This window comes from Mugil cephalus, chromosome 14 (assembly GCF_022458985.1).
Source record: "Mugil cephalus isolate CIBA_MC_2020 chromosome 14, CIBA_Mcephalus_1.1, whole genome shotgun sequence".
NCBI classification, from domain to species: domain Eukaryota; kingdom Metazoa; phylum Chordata; class Actinopteri; order Mugiliformes; family Mugilidae; genus Mugil; species Mugil cephalus.
Window position 1 is genome coordinate 3,492,849 of NC_061783.1, and position 22,599 is coordinate 3,515,447.

The 22,599-nt window shown below is 40.8% G+C and overlaps 1 protein-coding gene across 2 annotated transcripts in view; it reads right to left on the bottom strand.

The window, feature by feature from the left end:
- Positions 1-22,599, bottom strand: part of LOC125020581 (CMP-N-acetylneuraminate-beta-galactosamide-alpha-2,3-sialyltransferase 1-like) — a 72,427-nt gene that overhangs the window by 14,274 nt on the left and 35,554 nt on the right. For both annotated transcript variants that reach the window (XM_047606015.1, XM_047606016.1), the window contains 2 exons: positions 16,930-17,530; positions 13,734-13,927 (listed from right to left, as the gene is read on the bottom strand). In XM_047606015.1, the coding sequence (XP_047461971.1) occupies positions 13,734-13,927; positions 16,930-17,220 (485 nt within the window). In that variant the 5' untranslated portion in view covers positions 17,221-17,530. The remainder of the gene's footprint in view (positions 1-13,733; positions 13,928-16,929; positions 17,531-22,599) is intronic.

Genomic DNA, 22,599 nt, shown 5'->3' on the forward strand with positions numbered 1-22,599 from the left:
ATTATTGAGCCATCACAATCAACCTGGGCGTCACCAGTGGTGCTGGTCCCGAAAGCTGACAAAACTCCCAGATTTTGTGTTGATTTTAGGCCATTAAATGCTGAAACCCAACAAAATGCTTACCCCATGCCCCTCATTCACGATTTACTTCAGTCTCAATCTGAAAAAGTGTCACTTTTTTGTGAGGAACTGAAGTTCCTAGGCCATGTAGTGTCGGAGAAAGGTGTACATGTAGACCCAGGGAAAACGCTGGCAGTAACAGAATATCCAACACCCACCAATGTTAAGGCATTACAGAGATTCCTTGGTTTAGTGAGATGGTATCATAAGTTCATTTCTCACTTTGATTACATTGCAGCTCCCCTCCATCGCCTGACCAGGAAAGATGTGGAGTGGACCTGGACGGCTGAATGCCAGAAAAGGTTTGAACAGCTAAAACAGGCCCTTGTCAGTGCTTCCATCTTAGCTCAGCCAGACCTCTTGCTTCATTTGAGGTACATAGTGATGCCAGTGATGTAGGACTAGGAGCAGTGTTAGTAAGGGAAGGGGAGGAAAGAGTAATAGCTTATGCTTCCCAAGGGTTGAAAGGGGCAGAGTATAATTACTCAACTTCAGAAAAGGAATGTCTGGCAGTAGTATGGGCTGTTGAAAAGTGGCGCCACTTCCTGGAAGGAAAGGAATTCACAGTCCTTACTGACCATGCTGCCTTAACATGGGCTTTTAACTGTCCAAAAACCTCATCCTGTTTGACAGGGTGGATCCTGAGGCTCCAGCTGTTTCAGTTTAACTTCCGATACCATAAAGGTCTTCAGAACATCGTGCCTGACGCCCTGTGCAGAGCCGTTTCTCCACCCAACATCTCTGCAGCTTATGTAGCTACAAACATCGCTAAAGATGCCTTTGGACTTCCAACTTCTCTGACAGAGATACAAGAGGCTCAAGGGAAAGATCCAGAGATTAAAGATCTGTTAAACTCTGCCTCTGGCACTGATAGACCAGGAAGAATGGGCTTCATTGTGGTACAAGGACTTGTGTATCGAAAGTCCCCTATAGAGGGAGGTGACAAATACCAGCTTGAAGTCCTTAAAGCTCTGACGGCCTGCTTACTGGAATATTTTCACAATCATCCTTTCAGATGACTTAAAACACACTTGAAAATCCTTGAAGTGGCATGGTGGCCCTCGATCCAGAAGAATGTCAGGAGTCATGGAAGATGCTGCCTTACGTGTCAGGCGTATAAGGCAGAAAACCAAAAGCCTGCTGGCTTTATGCAGCCCGCAAGAGTGGAGGAAGAGTGTCCTCAAGGACAGCAAGGCTCATGGCATCGCCAACATCCTAACAACAGCTATCACCACTGTGATCCACGGTTCTCCAGTCAAGACAGTTGAGGAATACAGATACCTGGGAACCATTCTGGACTGCCAACTGAGGTTCTCTTCCAACACAGGAAGTACCACCAGAGGATGTACCTACTTAGGAAACTGAACGCTTTTTCTGATGTAAGTACATCTCGCTGACATTCTATTACACATTCATTGAAAGTGTTTTAGCTTTCTCCATATGCTGCTGGTATCATTCCATAACTGTACAGGACAGGGACCGTCTGCACAACATTGTGAAGGTGTGTTTTAAGATTATTGGACTTCCTGTTCACCACCTGAGCACTGTAAAAGAGCAGCAGGCTAGCAATAAGTCATTTTTAATGACTTATTGCACGGTCTCTTCCAGCTTTTGAGCGGCTGCCACCTGGTCACAGGTTCCGGTGTCCAACCTATAAAATCCAGATGAGGATAACATCCTTTGTTCCCAAAGTTATTCTCCTCCTAAACTCTAAGGCAGTTACAATAACTTAAGTTTACTACTTGTGCAATGCTCAAGTGCAATATCACTATGTCCTCTGGTGCAATATTACAATGTCACTCTTAATTTCATCCATGCTTCACATTATTTATTTAGCACCATTTATCTCACTCTTCTGTTATTGGCAGCAGGCCTGGCATTGCACACGATATGCTGCTTTTGCCCATCCACTTTTGGGTTTTATTCTTGTTCTTTATTTTTATGTCTTTTTTCTGATTCTGAAAAAACAAAAAAAAAACACTTACTGTCACATCTTTTGATGCTTTGATTGGATGTAGGACTGGTTGTAGGTTTTTTTTTTTCTCTGCATCAGTTGAAATCTACCCCACAATGAAATCCTTGAGCGTTACCAAACTGACGTGCTGATAAGAACTGAGTCTGGCTTCATTATTACTGCATTTGTCTTTACATATACATTTTTGTTTTTTTTCAGCTTGAAACAACATCAAGATCATATATATTTGGGTCAGACATTTAGCCTGTAGTCAGACTCACACAGTTTTCTCTCTGGGTTATCTTTCTTCTTTTTTTGAAAAGTGAGAAAAAGAGAAGGCGATGCTGTTGAATGATTTGTGATGCCTTTAATGTCAAGACTGTTTGCCTGCCAGCAGGTTGTTAGACATTATTTGTCTAATTATTATTCATTTGTACTCAAAATGCTCAAAGCCTGGATCCCCTGGTGTTCCGTAACACAGCCCCATGCTTCAAGGTGCAACCAGATCACGGTGCGTGTAATAACCAACTAACACGTTAAAGGTCAGCAGTGTTTCAGTACTGTCTCAATTCTCCTCATGCTCGCCAGTCTGTTGCTCCTAGCACCCTTCTCTTTTGTAAGCCGGAGTGAGTGTACATTTTCAAAGCCGCCTGTGCAGTTCCAGCTGACTAATAACCAAGATGAGGAGGGAACACTGTGTACATTTTTATCAGACGAGTGAAGCAGTGGGGCCAGAATGCAGCAACATTTGAGGTGAAAGGAAAGGAACCCCAGGTGTGGATATCAAGCCCGAGGCTTTGCAATTAACAGGATGAATATTAAAGTTGCACTCAACTCAAGGTTACTTCGAGAACGGTGTAGGACTGCCTGCTTGTTTGCTATAGATGGTCTACCAGTAACTACCAGTTGCCATAAAGCGGTGCCGTGGGACCTGAAAAAAGTATAGTGTATAGCAACTTCTCCTTGTAACTGGTGAAGGTAAAGTAGAGCATAGTGTTAATTAAAGGAAAACACGAGTGAGCCTGGTGGTATGGTCGGGTCATTCAGTGCGTTTACATGCAGAGCTTATTCAAGCTATTCGACTTTGTGACTACAGTCCTTGTCCCAGTTTACATGCAGCGCAAGAAAATCAAATAACTGACGGGAACATGTGCTCCTCCTTCACACTATGTGTCTTTTTAGTGGGATAATACCACGTTAATACAGCCCGTTTTCCCGTTGACCTATTTTGTCACATAATAAACAAGAGTCATTCATGCGGCAGACCAGCATTTCAAACAACAACCATAGGGATAATAGCATACGTAATGTTTGCGTTACTTCTGGTGCAGATAAGTTGCGTGCTATCCCTCAGACGGTTCTTCTACGGGCTTTGTTTACCTTCTTCTTCTTCTGTGACCGGATTTCTTGGATGTTTTTGTTCCGAGGTCACAAGCCAGCACAGTGGTTTTGGAGCATGCGCCTACGCATTATCCGATCAGCACTGCAATTAAGCCGTATACATGGCAGAGAACCGAATGTAACCGAATTCCAATCGCATTATCTGGGTGTCTCAATAGGATAATGAGAACTCAGATTTTAATAGGAGTAACGTGTTTACATAGTTCTCCTGTGATAGTCAGATTAAGGCAATAATTTGTTTTTGTTTTTTTTCACATGCATGTAAACGCACTGATTGTGTGGTCAACTCTGGCTCCAAAGTCTTAAGATGGCAGCAGTTTAGCCAATGAAAGGAAGTAGCAACATGTGGTCCATATTTATATACAGTCTATGACCAGTCTAAAACGCTGAACCCCCAGTTCCTCCCAGTGCTTGGCACTGGTGTGTGAATATGAGCCTGTGACTGGCTTTAGATAAAAACAAGACCATTTATCATTTAACATTCTAAAGCAGTTGCAGGCGAGCAGCTTTATCAAAATGAGTTTGATTCAAACATTTAAGTAAAGTAATATCAGCAAATTGCCTCTAATCCAGGTCACAAAACAGACTTCTGACGGTGCCCTGGTGACATCAATTTGTAGCGCAGGTAGCACAAAATAGTAATCAAGCCTCTGAGCTCCACTGTTCAAATGTGTCACAATAACAATGAGGTGCACTGGGCAAAGCACAGGAATGATTGCACTGTGAATTGAGTGCACCTGAAAATGAGGCCTTTATTATAAATGTTTGTAATGATGGATCTTTGAAAGTGCTGCTCTCTTTGTGCTGTAACAAATAATGAGGAGGAGGAATAATGCAAAAAAAAAAAGCTTTAGGATACTGATTACCAACACGCCTTGTGTTTCCTCAAACAGAGGTGGTTGATGAGTAAGAGGCACTTGCATGTAGATCCTTGGTCAGTCGTTGGCAGCAGGAACATATAGTTATGCTAAAAGGCTCTTGCTGAGAAAAGAAAAACTTCATGTTCTTTCTTACAAACAAGTTTAAAGAGCATCATCACTGGTTGACAGCTTCAGCATCAGTTCAGCGAAGATCTCGGCTTTAAAAGCAATTTCCAACAGGGATTCTGAGACACAAATGCAATGTGCCTACCTATTACGTCTCCTGGCTTTAAGATCCATCTTAATGAAGTTATTTGCAAGGGCTTACATCACGGTGCAGAATATAAGCTTGACTGATCCCCAATTCACCAGAGTAAATATAAATGATGAGACAATCATACATCCAAGACAGCCTGCTTCTTTTCAAATGAAATACGCCAGCGTACCCTCAGAGCATGCAGACGAACTGAGAGAATGTGATTGCACACATTCGCTGCACAGAAGTGCTCAGAGCGGTTTCGGAAAAATACATATCCCCATTTGTCTCCATTTGAGCAAAAACAACATTTCATAAAAACTGGAGACTGGACAGAGTGTCGTCCTCGAGCATGTTACCTACACCTAAGGGTTTTACACTGCTTGTTCCGGTGACCTTTTGGCTTTGCACCAAGGCTAGATATTATCTTTCTTTTTTGCCTCTTCCATCTCCGCTGAGTTGCATTATTTAACAGTCTAATGTATGTCTATTGTTATTCATGTAAGTTTGTTTGCGTTTATATATCTGTTTCCTAATGTTGCACTTTTCCATTGCACTTGATTCTGCCAGGCCAGATTTTTGTTTGCTGTTTAGGTCAAATTTTTCTTCCTCATCTCTGCTACGTGTCTGAGCTACAGGGTAGATGAAGTGTTAATCCAATATCTCTTTTAATGGAGTTTAAAGTTTGGATAACATCATTGTCTTTCTGCCTAAAACGTAGCCCTTATCTGTGTTCAGATACGAACTGGAAGTCAGCAGGGTAATGTGCATGTGTCTCAAAGATAAGAGGTCCACAAAACGTGTTTTAGTGACGACAAGTGTCGTAGAAGACAGAGAGGCTGATCAACTAGTGTGACTATTGTCTATTCTGTCAGAGGCAGATTTAAAAGCTTCGTTTATGACTCATATTTGTTTTTCCCCAGCAATCTGCTGAGCAAACAAGAGGCTTGGGATGATAGGCTAGCGTTGATCGATATTCATAATGGTGTATAAAGAAGGCTTTTTGAGGATCTGGGTGCAGTGTGGATTTCTGAATTGTCTTTCAATGTGCTCACACCCACTGGACTCCGTTTCAGCTATATCCAAAACTTTCAGTTCACAAATTCAGTCATTCGATCGCGCTATCTGCTATAACGTTAACTATCAGTCTGTTCTTCCTGTGCAGAAACGTGTTCCTAGGATACTTGTTGTAGATAATTCAGCAGACTGTAAAGTTTCTAATTGCTGCACAATATGATGATAAAAAACTCTAGGAATAGCACTTCTTTTTACTTTGTTTTTTGTGTGAATATGATTGTTTCCCAATATTTAGGGGGACCTTTCAGCGGAGCACCACGGCCTGACTCCAATGATGCTCTGACTAGAGTAAATTGTAATTTCAAAAGCTGGCTACTGCAGAAATGTCTTCTACTAATAGAAACGTAATACCTCTTGTCCCTGTCATCCATTAATTGAATTGGTAGACAATACCATGCTGCTGTCACAGCGGGGGCTGCCGAAGAAGATAAGTGCAGTAATGTAGCTTTATAAAGAGGCACCACGTCACAGCAGGTTGACAAAGCCATGCTGTGATAAATTAAGGATTATGCAAGAACACTGGGTGTAATTTGTTTTTGCATATTTAGGCAGTGTTCGGGTTACTCTCTTGACAGGGGCTTTGTGTCAACCACATCACTATGATATTTTGCTATACATCTTAACAGGGTTCAAGAACCATGCACAAAATCAGTCTCTTTTAAAGCAAACATTTTTTTCTAAGACCCTACCATGAGGCCCTACTAAATGTAGATGTAGATAGTCATTTTTGATGTTAATCGTGACTTGCTTGTATTTTTTATTGTGTATTTTATATCCTTTGGTACTGAAAACACTTTAAAGATACAATGTCACATTACTCAAGCACACACAAATTCACACAAGTGTGCCAAGCACTGAGAGAACATAGGTGTTCTGTACCTTGCTGATGGATTCTTTGGCGTGCGCTCCATGTACTGGGGATCAAACTCCTAACCCTCCACTTCATGGCCATCCTGTTCTACCTATCTTTATGCTCTAAGATCGATTCTCAAAACACTATACACTATACTTTCAATACTTTTGATAGGTCAGTCATTTGAGATAATGTAGATCATTAACAGGAACACAATAGAAAATAACTAAACTACTGAGTTGTGGCAACACAACAAACATCAAACACCTCAGGTTAAACCACAACACAGAATACCATGCATGAAAGTGCAATGTATATTTTGACATTTTTTCCGTTCAGAAAATGATATTACAAAAAAAAAAATGGGTGGTTATTTCATTTTCATTTTAAAATTCAAAAATTAAAATTGAAATTCAAGGAGTTTTTCTTTGTCAGGGTCGAGAATGGATAAACAAAACTTTAAACAACAGTCTGTTTTCATTTTCTTCAGTTTCTAAAAATAAAAAATAACATTGTTAGAAGACAGAAACAAAAAAACACCTGTTTTTTTAATTTTGCAACCAGAAGTTGCTGTTTTCAAAGTACGGGCACGTATGAGGACGGTATTGTGTTAATGGCAAATACATGACTTCTGTCATTTCCCTAGCCCAGTCTTTGGAACTGACTTTTAGTTTTTACCTGAAATATGACTCACCTTCCCTGAGACACACTCTTTTATTGTTTCGAAAAACAACATACTTATCCATGTCCGTCAACTTCCGTTACACAACACATCAACTTCCGGATTCACAATATGAGAGGTCGAGGTAGTTACATAGGTTCTCCAGTGTCCTCTTGTGCGCTGGGGCGTGGCATGCCCCATGGCTACGTTGGTTCTCTGGTCTTGGAACCCATGCGCTCCATACTGGGGTGGTGGTTCTCAGGGGCTGGGGCTCCTCACTCAGACTTAGGGAATGCACACATGCATGTGTGATGCCACCTGCCAGCCCGTGCTGGATCACATCAAAAAGAATTGATGAGTCCCGTCTCATGAGGGCTAGACTGTTCTTTCACTCTATCACTAGTTAACCTCCTGGACTCTTCCATCTCTCCAGAGATCTACATGGCACCCCCCTGGTCCCAGTCAAACCTGAGTGAGGCGACTTGGAAAGCACAGGACCCTACACACCACCAGTTGCTACCAGCACTTCATGCCTCTCTTCCTCTGTACATCCTTCCACATCTTCTCTGTCCTTTGTTCTCTCCCTCTATTCACTGAGCACTGCCCTCCCTGTCACACAAGGTCACTCCACTTAATAAAGCTCAACACGGCTCCAAGGGAGGGCTGGTGATGGTCACGCACTGAAACAATAAAATATTCAGCTGCAAGAATATAACTGCATCAACCTCATATAATGTTGATGTGTTTAGCTATGTAGACAAATGCAGACACCGCTTTTTTGCTTCCTTCTTCTAACGATTTTAATTAAAAGTGACTGGTTTTTAAAGTTTTGTTTCCATTCTCGACCCTGATTAAGAAAAATGCCTTGAATATCAATTTTAATTTGTGAATTTTAAAATGAAAATCAAATGACAGTTTATTTTTTGTTTTTAAATATCCTTTTCTGAACGGACAATTCAATGACCTAAACATACATGGGCTCAGTTCTCTCAGTGGAGATAAAATAGTTGTGGCCATGTCAAGAAACACACGTGTGCTGCATTTTTAAAATGTAATTTTACCACCGATCATCTCAGTGCGACAAGGGACAGCGTGCCGCTGCTTCCTTGCATTGGCCAAATTGGCGCTAATTTCCTGGGGATACGTGCGGCGCTGTCTTGCAACTTTGCCAGATTCAGCGCAGTGCAGTCACAACACACTTCTGCCAGACTCAGTTGTGCTTTCATATAATTAACTTGAAATTTTATCCAGCCACTGCCAGTTGTAGACAACTTTGGTTGAACGCAATTAAAAGAAAGACTGAGTGTATTAATACAGGGGTTCTTAACCTTTTGCAAGCTGGGCAATGCCAGAGGTCCAAATATAAACATCGGTATTAAGTGTAATAAACTTCATCACCCGAGTCTCTCTCATTAACACACCTGTCTGAACAAAACAGTCCCTCTCATCCACACAGACACACCTGTGTTCACCAAGCTGCACGTTTCACAGCAGATCATTACACCACACCACTGTTTAACGGTGACCTGACATAAAATAATAGAGGGAAAAATTTCTTACCTTCACTCTGGTGCCCAAAACAGTCAGCATTATCAGTCATTCAGCTCCAACAGGTTAATAAGCCACTGAAATTATTCCCGTTTACATCCTGTTCCTCAACAGTGTTTCATCCATTTTCATCGTGTGAGTCCAGAGATGCTGACAGATGAAACGCTGATTAAACGCTGACCGCGAGGAGCAGGATGTAAATGAAAATAATATCGGTGGATTATTAAACTGTTGGAGCTGGATGACTGATAATGCTGACTGTTCTGGACACCAGAGTGAAGGTAAGAAATATTTTTAGGTTTGATCAGTTGTGTCTCTGCTCAGATGTGTGGTGCGCACACACACACTGACTGATCGTAAGTGGTCGGTTGAAGCAGGACGCTTGTCCAGCTTCCTTGGTCATTTGAGTGGCTAGGGCAAAATAGTAGGCTACTTTCGTTGACACTTGCCACGCTGCACGCGCAGCTTCTTGACGAAGTAGGCTGTAATAGTCCAGCTTGGGACTCTGCTACATCTCCTTGTTGAGAACCACTGTATTAGTATATTCTCTAAACTATACATTTTCCTCGTCCACTCTTGCCTTTTGAATTTTTGCTGACCGTCATTTACAAGCTACAGTGTTTGAGCTCTTTTGCCTCCAGGTAAGCCCTGCCCCTCAAAAAACTTCACACTCTTTACAAACTGTGAAGGGGTCTATATTAACAACCTAAAATGACAGAAATCTTATATGAATAAAAAAAATATTTGATGTGTATTTTAGTGTTTTATTTTGGCCCTAGTCCCATCCATTAAAATAGAGATGGAGCTTATGACCTATATTGCAGACAGACACCAGGGCCCTACCTGCTTTTGCTCCACTTTTGAATAGCAGTTCTGCCATCTGTCCATAGCTCCATGGCTGAAAATCTCAATTTGATACCTCTCAGACAAGAAACAATGCTTAAATTACATTTTTTAGCAAAATAAAAGCCATTGAAAGGTCTTTTGTGGATGAGCTGTAACTCATAAAGTCTCGTCTCACAATATCCCATAATTTGCTTATATTCTTGTCACGCAAGAATTCCCTTTGAGAAAATGGACTTGAACTGGTCACATGACCCCCTGCATCATCTCCAGTGGCGCCATAGGTCTGAAAAATCACACGTAAAAATATTTTAGCAATATTTGAGAGGTTTTTCGAAATGAAGGCATTTCCATTACCATTTTTTTATTGCGATATTTGAGTTTTGCATATTTCAATGGGTGATGGAAACGCAGTAAGTGAGAGCCTCCAGTCTCAAGGTGTGAATGGGGTAGAAACTTCTTGAGGAGGGAAGTTAAGACTGTATTGTAAATTGATGGCAGATTATATCTCAGGCTACCTTCTCTGTTTAGAGATGGTTTTGCCAATAGTCTTAACTTCTAGACGAGAAATCACAGTTTGAGAAATGGGTTAAGAAAATTTTGGGGGAGATGCAATCAACATTGTTACATAAGTTTAGCTTGACAACACTGTCAGCTGAGCTGTGTCGTGGTAGACTTGTTAGATCCTAAATATTAAACATATTCGACATTAATCACATTGGTCCCGATAAGTCTACAAGCAGTTCACATCACCAGATCATTTCAACTGAACTTCAACCAAGTAGATTCTGATCAAGATTGGACATAACGGGAGACTCAGGGGATAAATCGACTAAAATCTCCTGTAGTCCAGCTTTAGAAAAACAAAAAACTTGATTTGATTTGGTTTGTCATTTGGTCCACATTTTTCTCTCTTATCTCACCCATGAGCCTGAGACACAGGAGAAAGGAAGTGCGATTCCACTACCTCTGTCTCAATAAAGTTAGCACAATTTTCCATTTCTTTTCATGAATCACTCACAATGCATCAGTTTCACAATTATGATGACTCACTATAACTACCATAGTTTACATCTAACTTTAATCACTGCCCTGACCCTTTACCGTGTCACAGAAGTATCCTTTTTAGAATTCCATTATTCAAAAAGCCCCACAGATTACTATTGTCTAACATGGGCGTATGCAATACTTCTTTTGTGACTCAAATCTAATTTATCTTTGCAATCGGCCAACAAACAAGAGGCTTTAGCCGATAAGGCAATGATGGTTCAATGTGCAAAATGGACCATAAAGCAGGCTTATAAAGGAGGAGCTGGGTAAATTCCATTGTGGATATTTGAATTGCATTATTTTTCACTGTGTGTCACAACGCTCCCCTTACATTTTTACATTATTATCCTACGATTAGTTTAAAACATTTCAGAATTCGGAACGAGAGTAACAATCTTCTATTACTTGAACAATACCAGGATGCTGAACATCACAATTCAGGTCCAGAGTGCAAAAGTCTTCAGAATTGTTGAATAACAGACCGAGAGCAATTCAAAGGAATTTGACGTCACACTAGTATGGGAGCGTTTCACACCCCTTCAGCGTTCAACTCACTGAACACATCAGTACATATTGAGTCATCCTGATAATTCAACCTCTGTCAACAAAGTCTGAGCGAGAACCTTTGTTTGTCCTTAGTTTGAAGCCAGTGGTTTTACAGCTTTGCCAGTTCATAAACTGGTATATCTTGCCATTTGTGCGACTGATAACAGAGACAGAAAAGCGCCACTGTTGTTTCCTGCTGCCTTAAGGCACGAGTCTGACAATTAAATATTCAAACGTGGTTGGTTTGATCTACTTTGTTAATAAAATTTCTTTTGATTTGTTGGAGATTATGACACTTCTGACGTACTGCCTGATGGATCCACACTTAAGTCCATGCATGCATGGACAGTGGCAGTTGTTTGCATTATACATGAATAAGTGGAGGAACAGTTGAGGAAATGCTACAATTTTAATTCATTTTCAGGGGCTCAATAATGATTATTTTCTAGGACAAGTGAGGAATATTCCTTCATTATTTCTTGATCAGATAGGCAGACACATTGTCCGGAATTGTTTCCAATTGTGACATTTGTGTTTGCAACCTGCTGCTGTGAATCAACAATATGTGTTCAAAGGCGCTCTCAGTGAAAGTCAGACCACCCTGAGGCTGCAAGAATGAAGCAAATACGTCAGAGAGATAGCAGGAACATTAGAGTTGCCAAACCAACTAAATGCACTGGTCAGCTCTGCAGTATAAAACACCTTGAACAGTGGTGGATGACATCAGGGTCAGATTAGACTTTGCCAAAAGAGCAGCCTTTTTTTTTCACAAATGAAACTAAGATAACCCTGTACCAGAGTGATGAGGAGAAAAACGCTATTGAAAAGACCCACGATGCAAAGAACACAGCATCATCTATAAAACACGGCGGAGGCAGTGATGCCTGAGCGTGCATGGCTTCAAATGGCTCTGGGTCACTCATGTTTATTGATGGTGCAACGCAAGATAGAAGTGGCCGGATGAATTCTGAGGTGCACAGAGGTGTATTGTCTGTTCCGATTCAGACAGATCGAGCAAAGTTGATTGGACAGGAAATGGGACATAATTTTACATTTATCAACTTCTGCCATATAAAATCTGGTGGTGGTTTGTTTTGCCCCGTTGCTTCTGGAAAGCTTTTTTTTTTAATTATTTTTGTTTGTTTTATTCTACCAGGATAAATTATATTAAAAATTTGAATTTAATAAAAATAAAGAAAATTAGGTGTTGTGTAATAGAGCAAAAGGCATGAGGCAAAAGTTATGTGGAGGCTGTCCGATGAGTAGGCCTTCAGCTCTTCTGTGTGGATAGGATATGGGTAAGCCATATACGTATGGCACAGAACTGGCAAGGAACTGCTTGGAGCCCCAGGTCAGCAGTGGGTCCCCAAGGGCTGACAAACTTGAAACTTCAACAGTGTCAAAGTGCTATGTTGTCAATGACGGTATTAAGACCTCCCAAAGGGACTTCCTCTTGACACAACTCTGCACATCTAATCCCATAGCATGCGGACTCTTTAAAGAATGACAAAGGCACCACTTTCAAAATGAAAAGGAGCTCTGGGGGGAAAAGGAAAAAGAAAGAGGAAGAGGAGAAGCGAAGCAAGACGGCAGAAAGTAAAGCAGATAATGAGGATTCATTATAACACTAAATAGCTAACGAAATGCCTTAACTATGGGAGAGAGATTTGAATAAAATATCTTCCATGAGCATCACATTTTTTCATTCTTTCTTTCTTTTATGTTTAACATTAGTTAAGCTAGCAGAGCAGTGTGTCCAACTCTTCTGTCTGGAACCAAGTCAAGTGTGGAATTTTTTTCCTGGGGCCACAAAAGACTCTACAAGTGATCAGATCTCATGTATCCTGAAGACATCGTGGGTGTGTTCACATCTATACTTGGACCAGTACACTTGCGATTGGATCGAAGCATTTTCTTTCTTTTTTCTTTTTTTTTTCTTTTTTTGTGTGATGCGATCATTGCTGATAAAGTGTGAATTTCACAAATTAATTCTGCTATTTAGTTGACAGATAAGACAAGATGTACAGAGCTTTATCTAATGTGAATATCTGCTGGGCTTCATATCTTCTTTTTCTGCAATCAGTTATAGACTACTGAGCACACGCAGTGAAACAGTTCAAACAAACCCACAGGTTAATCTAATGTGGAAGAAACCTACATGAGTACATCTATATTTCTATTACACTATATCTGTATATAGAGGCGTGTCTTAAGATGTCTCCAGTAAAATAATTCCAAGAACAAACAGTGAGAACAAGGCGTCGGTATTAAGTTGTACCATCCTGAATGAATGAGAATTTAAAACATTTTTATAGCTAAAATATTTCCTTGCCCCAAAACCTTAGAATTTATTTGGTGCGTACAACACCTTCATGAACCTTCAAAGAAGTGAGAACTATACTAACTTACTTTTACAACCTACAATAGTACTACAACATAACCCTAACCCTAACCCAAATAACATACATGTAGTAGATTTTTGGTCTCTGTTAATAACACAGTAAATGGCAAGGGTGTGCAAATGTGTTATTCTATAAATCCGACAGACTGAAGTGCCGACTGACCTTATGATGAAATCATAGGAGTCGATGAGCCTGCCATAATAGGACCCCTTCAGGTTCCCAGAGTTCCCCACCACTGCGCAGGTCCTGCAGCGCTCGGGGCTAGCATCCATGTAAAGCACCTCATCGGGGATGACTTGGAACAGCTCCTCCACCACTTCAGTGAAGTTGGCCGGCTGCCTCTCTGACTGCAACCACTGGTGACACACAGCACAGACAGGCCTCAGAGAGAGCGCCACAGCTCTGGGGCCACTTTAAGTGGAAGTGATTGAACAAGGGCAACGGAGCTCGAGACACTGAGCGCATTTGTGAAATAACCTCAGGGGCGGCTTAGCTCGGTCTGCAGGGACTCTTTTGGCCTGGCATTCTTCTGGTGGCTTTGAACTCGGAGCGACAGCACATAAACACGGGAACATGTGTGCTTTGTATGCTATTACGTAGTGTGCCGTGGCAGGCTGAAACACAGAGCAGATATAGAATGTTCTGCAACGGTCTCACGAATGCATTAGTTTTAGTGACTCATGGTCTAAATATTATTTGTGGAGGCATTTCCACCATGTCAGAACTACATTTTTCATGGCAGACAATTGACCTGTCACAGTAGGCAAAGCCCAGGCGTATTAAATGGGGTTAACAAGTTAACTGAGGTTGATACTTGTATTTACCTGAACCCAGTACCTATAACCCAGTACCTATAACCCATCCTTCCTTCCTTACCCACTCACTCCTTAATCTCTTCATCCTTCTACCTTTCCCTATGCTTACCCAACTCCTCTCCACATCTCCTTTCCCTTTCATCACCTGGGCTCCATAACTTGCTCAGTCACTCCAGTCTCTCCTCCACTCCAGCCACTCACATCAAGGAGCCTGGAAAAAGCCTGAAAGGGGATCCGCACATCCACCCTTTCCCTAACTCCTGTCATTCATCCCTCCTCTGCACCTCTTTCCTTTAAACTTGTTAACTGTGAGCTTTGCGTGGTCCTTGTACCGAGCCAGCATGCACAAAATAAAGACCTCCTCTAAGTGGAATGCAGCTATCAGTGCTATACCTGATTCCCTGCTGTGAAAAAGGTCAATATGACATTACTTACTTGTACAGATTGTTAACACTGTACAGCGGTATTTCATGCCAGCCTTGAAAAGAAAACAGATTTCTCCTCTGATAAAAACATCTCCTTTACTAAGCTTACCTAAAGCCATGTAATGTGTGAGCATTGACAGCACATTGGGAGAAAAAGCCTCGGCGCACCTGGAGGTTATGCCCTTGCCTTGAAGCGGCACAGTCCAAACCATCTGGCTGGACTGCCATTGATAGGTGACACTTGCCTCATCAAGCGCTGAGCGAGAGGCTTTTCCTGAAATGAGTAGTGACAGGCGGCAACCTTGCAGTAATTTTTCTATTCTTGCCTCTAATTGGACATGGTGTGAGGTGAATGTGGGAATACCTAAGGCACTGGCTGCTTTCCAGACCAAGGTAATTGTGTGGCATAAATTTTGTGAATAGGCTTTTTCTAATTTACAGAGCTGCACTAATAATGGGATGCATGGAAAGTACGGTATATACTGGTTTGATGTAATTAAATTAAGACTGGCATGTAATCAGTTATATGGCTGCTATGAATTCTGTTTTACAAGAAAGTGGATTTAAACATAGAATCCCCTATGAAACAAATGTTCTGACTGACGAGCCGGGGTTGATATTTTAAGTTTATTTTATGATCCCTGCGGATGACATGCTAAATTTAGATGGCATTACAAGCTGTTAAAGATGTCTCCAGCAGCGTCAAAACGGAGTTACATGAATATATATCCCCACATAACAAGAAAATAAAATGGCTTTCCTGTCACTCCAAGAAACCAAGGGTTTATCTCTCAAGCTATTTAACAGTGACACTGAGGTATCACACAGGTGACAAAATCCATCTTTGAAGAGGCAGAGATAAGAAATAATCTGCTGACTGTGGTGTCAGACAACAGTGTCCAAGTTCAAAGTAAGTCTGGCTTGCTTACTTTCAAGTTACTTACAAGACTAGACTTAAATAAATTGCGAAGATAAAAGCACTTTTTGCCTGTGATTAGAAAGGAATACATGTTTCCATGCCATTGTACATGAGTGAATAAGTGATTTCTGAGATACAGTTGAAATTAATTTAACAGACTTGGCCAGGTCAATATGTAATGTCTACAATGTTTAAAGTAGGAAGAAGGGACAATAGTTCTGCCTTGCACATATTCATGTTCAAATTAAACGTTAAAATAAACGTGAAAAAATGACATGATTCATGGTTTCCGCATCGATGGGCTGATGTGTTTTTTGGATTGTGTTGGACGTGTTTATGTTTCTGAAGCATAATAGGGACTTTTTTACATTTACATTTACATTTACATTTTTTAGCTATGATCTTTAAAACATAGCAGCTTGTTACAGAGCGGGCTGCGCCACAGTTAAATGGCGTGCCAAGAGCTACGCAATAGCCTGCAGCCGGAGTTTATCCAAGTGCAGTGGGCGGACACTGCATTCTTGAACAAATTTGGAATGTTTTCTAGCCAGGAGTTTAACGCCATCTGCGTGTCCCTGTACTGTACTCGTTTCATGGTGAATTGTGAAGTGGATAACGGCAAATCTCTTTGTGCATCCTCTTTTCGAAACAAGCTGTTTTCTGGTGGACATGGCGCTCTCCGCCATTTGTAATTTCATGGCTGAGAGCAGAAGGAATAAAGGAGCTACGTAAAGCTATAGTTATTGGTTAATAACTAGACAATGCGATTGTCTAAATCAGGGCAAATATTTTGCCAGACAAACCATCTGACTGAGGCTGATTTCAGGAAGTGATCCTAAGTAGTTTGCTACCAATTATTCACTCAAGTTATGACAGAAAACGTTTCCCTTTGTCTACAGATTTAGTAGAGACTGTGAGAAATTACTGTGAATCCCATATCCTAAATCTCACTTCTTCAATGTGAACAAATTGTGCGTGGGAGTTTGCTTCACAACTTGATCCTGCTAAAAATTCCTCGGATTGAAACAATGTGGTGAAAAATGTTTGGGAGCGTCACAGCAGAGTGTGATCTCTGTTCTTTATTCATAGTCTTTTCTTTTGAGCACCTCGTCTGTTCCTAGAAGCTGAGTGTGCACATTCTCTTCCAGTCCTCTGCAGCATTGCATTACAAACCCGTAAACAGGCCTCCTCAATCTTACCTGCCACCACTTAAAGGTCTCATCAGAGAGGACGCTGTTCTCCCTGGTCATCAGAGGGTGGACGGACTGATTGAAGTGCTCGGAGAACCATGGGTCATCCTCCAACTCTGCTATGCACTGCTGACAAGCGCATAGCCCTTTGGCAAAGAAACTGTCCGACAGGCGGGATGCGTACTTGAAGAAGTAGAGCGAAGGATCCCGAAAAGTGTAACTGAACAGGAATGTCGTAAATGTAATGACACAAAACAGGAGAGCAAATGTCCTGTTTTTATTCTTCTTGGTCAGCAACATGTTGTCACAGTCAAAAATCAGTTAGTGGGAACATTAGGATGGCAACGGACAAAAATAGCGTGATGACAAATCGGTATGAGAAAAAAATCAGCCCGGCTGACCACAGACCCCGCTGTTCTTGTTTTCCAGACTTCTCAGGATTTGGTTCGTAAGCGTCCTTAATGAAACTCATCAAAAGGAAGCTAAATCCACGGTGCTTCTGATAGTCTATGGCTCCTGGTTATCCAGATTTGGCAACTTCTACTGACTGCTCAGATGGTGGCTCTGTGAGGTCAGTGACTGATATGCCGTTTAGTCTTTAATGATCCACCTAGAAGGCAAACAAAGGAAGATCACTATGACACAAACAAGGAAGAGGTAACACAGACAAAACTCAGGTTTAACTTTAACCCTCATGCTGTGCCCATTATTATTTTTCAATTTAAGTTACGGTGAACGTAAAAGTCGCATTAACTTGTTGTTTGTTTGGTCAAAGGGCACTAGGAATATATCTTTTGTGTACATATATAAAACCACATCTCACACGTCCCGTGAGACCTGCAGTTGTCTCCTGAATCACAGGTTTCACGTGGTGTTTAGCGTCATGGTCTGCGGGTTTCCTTGTGTAAATTCAAAACAGGTGGCACTGGTGTTCGAATGTGTGTGTGTGCATGTGTGAGCGAATGCATAAATGTGTCTGTGACTGTAATGTGCTTTGATTACCACGAGGTAGAACGGCACTATATAAAAGAATGTTTACCATTTTCCATCTCTCATCCGCACCAGTGTGGCAAACAAATATAAGAAAGAGCTGACATACTTCATATATATATATATATAAGTTGATCTGCCACACACAACTGTGACAAAGACCTTGAAAAAGCATTTTATACCAAAGCTGAAGATTAATTAGCATTATTAATATTATACAAGCAACCACTCACACTTACAGTCAATTCAGTCACCAATCAACCTAACATAACGAGCATGTCTTTGGAGGAAACCGGAGAACCTGGAGAAAACCCACACAGACACAGGTAGAACATGCAAACTCCACCCAGAAAGACTGAGCGGGACTCAAACCCATGATTGAGAGATTTACGGGGCAAATGTTCCCTAAACAGCTGATGCGTTGACAACAGTAATACGAATTTCAAAAAATGTCCATTTCAAATAATTTAAAAAATGGGAATTAGGTTAATTATGGGAATCGTGTGATTAATCGCTATTGAATATTTTAATATACTGACATCTTTAAGTAGAATTGCTGTCACTACACTTCAAGAACCACACAAATGCACAAACACAGTATGTGGTAGTACAAAAAAAATAACAGCTCGACATATAAATTACATGCAAACATGAGGTAAGCAGTCACTGAAGCATCAGAACACTTCTTTCTTGTGTCGGCATTGTTCTGTCGTTGCACCACTAAACCACTATTTTGCAACTAGTCGGCTGGCTTGGCTTTCTCTGTGTACCTACGGTGACCAGATGTCCTCTTCTTCCCGGACATATCCTCTTTTTGAGACGTAAAAATGTGTTAAACTCAAACATTTAAACAATTTCAAAATTTTGTTCAACTAGAGCCCCAAACATGTGTTGCGTCCGTGTTGCGCTTTGCGTTGCGTTTCTCTATGTGTGCTGAAGGGTCCTCTTTTTCACAAACTCAAATCTGGTCACCCTTTGTGTACCTCACACAATGGCAAATGGAACTGAGCAGCTCATGTTTTCATAAGAGTTCATGACAACTAAACTGCAACCCGAAATACGAAGGCAGAATTTTAAATTCCGATGAATTTAAATCAATGTTGATCAAGTTACTGGATGCCATGCAAGTACATACTGGCTCTAAACTGTTGTGCATCACTTTTTATAGTTTCAGGGCTTATTGAGTTATGGTGCTGGAATGGAACAGCCGTTCAAAAGTGAGCATACAGCCCTGGGGTGCCCTATGATGTTGTGCATCGCTTTTTATAGTTTTCAGTTCATTGACATACGGAGCTGGAATGGCACCTTTGACAAAAAACACTTAGTACCTGTTATCCTGGAAACAACTGAATTTGATCTGACAGGTACATTTGTCTTTCTAATTATAACTGTGTTTTCTATTGACTCATCCCTATTGACTCCCTGTCATTAAGTAGATATTCACAATTGTGTTCGTTCCCAGTTCTGGACAAATTTTTAATACAAACTTTATTGCATTGATATTCTCATTAGCAGATGTTCTTGTTGGCAACAATATGTGACCTTGAACTGATTTATCGTGACAGTACGTGTCTGTGCTTGTCTTGTTGCTTCTCATTAGCCGTGGCAATTTTGGTTTGGAAATTCTTAGATCTAGATCAAGACATGTTTCGTTTTTAGAGTCGGTCTTCACATTAAAATATCGATACCAAAAAAGTCCACTGTCACATGAAATATTAATGTCTGTCTGGTCCATAAACAATATCAGAGCTACGGTTCTTAGTTTCATTGCTCTGATTAAAGAGAAGTCTACATAAATGTGCATTGTAAAAGTCACTATTTTTATATACACAAGTAGACGTCTAAAGATATTGATATCCAGATATCAGCCTTAGTGTGGTATCGCACATCCCTAGTCCTAATATTCTTCTGTATGTGTAGGAGGCAGAAGCAGGAGAGTTTTCTGTGCTTGCTTGGAAGCTGAGAGCAAGGACCCAGAGCTACGAATTGTTCTGAATTATATTTTGTCGGTGAAACTTCAGTTGTTCACCAGACAATTTGGTTTGGGATCATTTTGGTTAAACTTCTATCAATGCTAATTTAAAACAAAATCAAAGTACTTTTACTACTTCCTTATCCCTTCAGTGAGTCACATGCAGACAGCATAGACAGTTCTACAAAGGTAGGTTCTCACAAATCCTGCATGTGAAAGAGAGAGAGAAACAGTTTGGTCTGTTTGTATGAAGAGGAGGTTGCCCATTGTCATTAGACTGCCTTCACATGATAAGCAGCGCTTGGTGCAGCAGTTTTAAAGAGTAGAGAAGCTCCATCTGCTTATCAGCGCAATACATGGTGTTACCAACTTGCTTTATAGTAGCTAGATGTGAGGAGCCGTGGTGGTTGCACGATGATTTATATTCCCACTGAATTGATAGGCTACACTAGAGTGACGGTCTAAACCAGGCATGTCCAAAGTCCGGCCCGGGGGCCAATCACGGCCCGCGGTCAGATTTCATACGGCCCGCAGCTTCAGTCTTATGATGTATTATTTATGGCCCGTCTGCACTGTCAAACAGAATAAATAAATCATAAAACTTGAAACTGTAATTCCTCCTTTAACCAAATGGTGGCAGCACCACTTTAATACTATCAGTCTCAGCATCCGTGCCGCGAACCCTTCTCCGCTCATTTCTGCCATGGCCACTGCAAAGAAAACGAGGAAAGTTGACAGTGAGGGCCATGTTACGAAGTGGCCATGTTAATAGCTAAACATGGCAAACCTTTTACTGAAGGTACATTTATCAAAGACTGTGTTATGAAAATGGTGGACAACTGGGGGACAGGGGAGAGGCTTTTGATTATTTCTCATTAGCCTGCGATGAAAGCACAGATGCATCTGACACTGCACAGCTACTGATTTTTTTAAGAGGAGATGACAACAACATGAACATAACGGAGGAGCTGCTGGACCTCCAAAGCATGAAAGGCCAAACCAGAAATTTATTTTTTTTTTATTTATTATTTATTTTATTTGTTAGTTTTATTAAACTCTTGAGTAAGATTTGGTTATTACTGTTACTGATGTTATGAACCTGTAGATGTGACACAAACTATTATTTTCTGAAAGATATTGTAAATGACAAGAGCAAAATTCACTTGTTTTAAGATTTAATAATAACAGACAACTTTGCATTACTCATAACTCCTGTTTTAAATGTTCATGAGGCAAAGATATTTTTAAACTAAATTTAAGGTATTTCATACAGTTTGTTCAATGTTATCTGACTCTCCAGATATGAATGAAAGGCAGAATTTGTGGTTTTAGAGTTGTTCACATCTGCCTGAATGGCTTATATTTGGTTATTTTGTCATTTGAAAAATAAAGATAATTGTGACAATAAAAATTGTTTTATAACAGTGTGTATTTGCATGAAACTTTTGTAGTTAAAAAATGTCCGAACAAACTATTGGCCCCCAGGCATCTTCACTTTATCAAATCTGGCCCTCTTTGCAAAAAGTTTGGACACCCCTGGTCTAAACAGTACTGAACATACTAAACTTTTGGTGGTTTTTGACCAATTTTTGTCCACCTCACTGGTGATGCACCACCATAGATCATAAAGTAAGACACAGCAGCAAGTGAAGATGACACGACCTGCTCAGTTCACTTTCAGACAAAGAAAATCCAAGTGTGCAGGTCTGACGCATGCAACTACACATAAAGAAAATCCTGGCATAGTCTGAAAAAAAAAAAAAAACAACAACAAAAAAAAGTCACAGTCTGGAGACCTGTCTAGCTAACCGTAGGTGCAGGTCAATGATTTAGCCAGAATACAGAGCTAAAACAACTTGATGAAAGGCACAGGTAAGCTTAAGGTAAAGGATAAGTAATAAATCAAAACAAAAGAGGCAGTAGATGGTTGAATTAGAAGAGCTAACTAGTAGCTAAGCTAAGTACTACACATGCAAACACATCCACATAGTTATGGACAGGTGCACGTTGTTATACATACATGTAAAGATACATATTCATTGCCAGTTATTTAGCTGGAATGATAAGCTAGCTCAAATAACTGGATGAATGGTTAAAAAGGTTTAAATACACCACCGAGCAACCGACAAAAGGTCAAGATGTCCAAGCATGAATAAGTGACTGATATGCAGCGCATAGCTAAAGGCAATTGATACATTAAATGACTGAATTGGAAAGGCTCATCCAGCTGTGCACTAATTGAGTAAAATAGCAAGGTGTTTGAAATCTGTTCACACTTAAACACATTAGGCGCACGACAGGCGGTGTCAGTCAAGGTGAACTTCAGCCTCAGGCAGTCAGGGCTGAGGAGCTAAGTCTGATGTAACCGCAGAAATAAGTAAAAATTTGAGCGACTATAGAACCTATATAGTTAGTTTGAAATGTGCTGGTGACACAATTCCCAGGATAAACTTGAGTGTAAGATTTTTTATTTTTTTTTTCAGACCATAGCTTTTCAGGACCGACAAAGCACGCACACCTCCTGGGGTTTGATTTTTCAACATGAAAAGGCCAACCTCTGCCTTTATACCGGGCTGGATTTCATTCTGACATTGCTGCTCTGTTTAGGAGTCCACCTTCTATATTTACGGCAGAACCACAGTGATGCTACCATCACCGACTCAGGGTGAGAAATGCATCAGAAAAGTGAACCGCAGAAAACACTTTAACTGACGTTC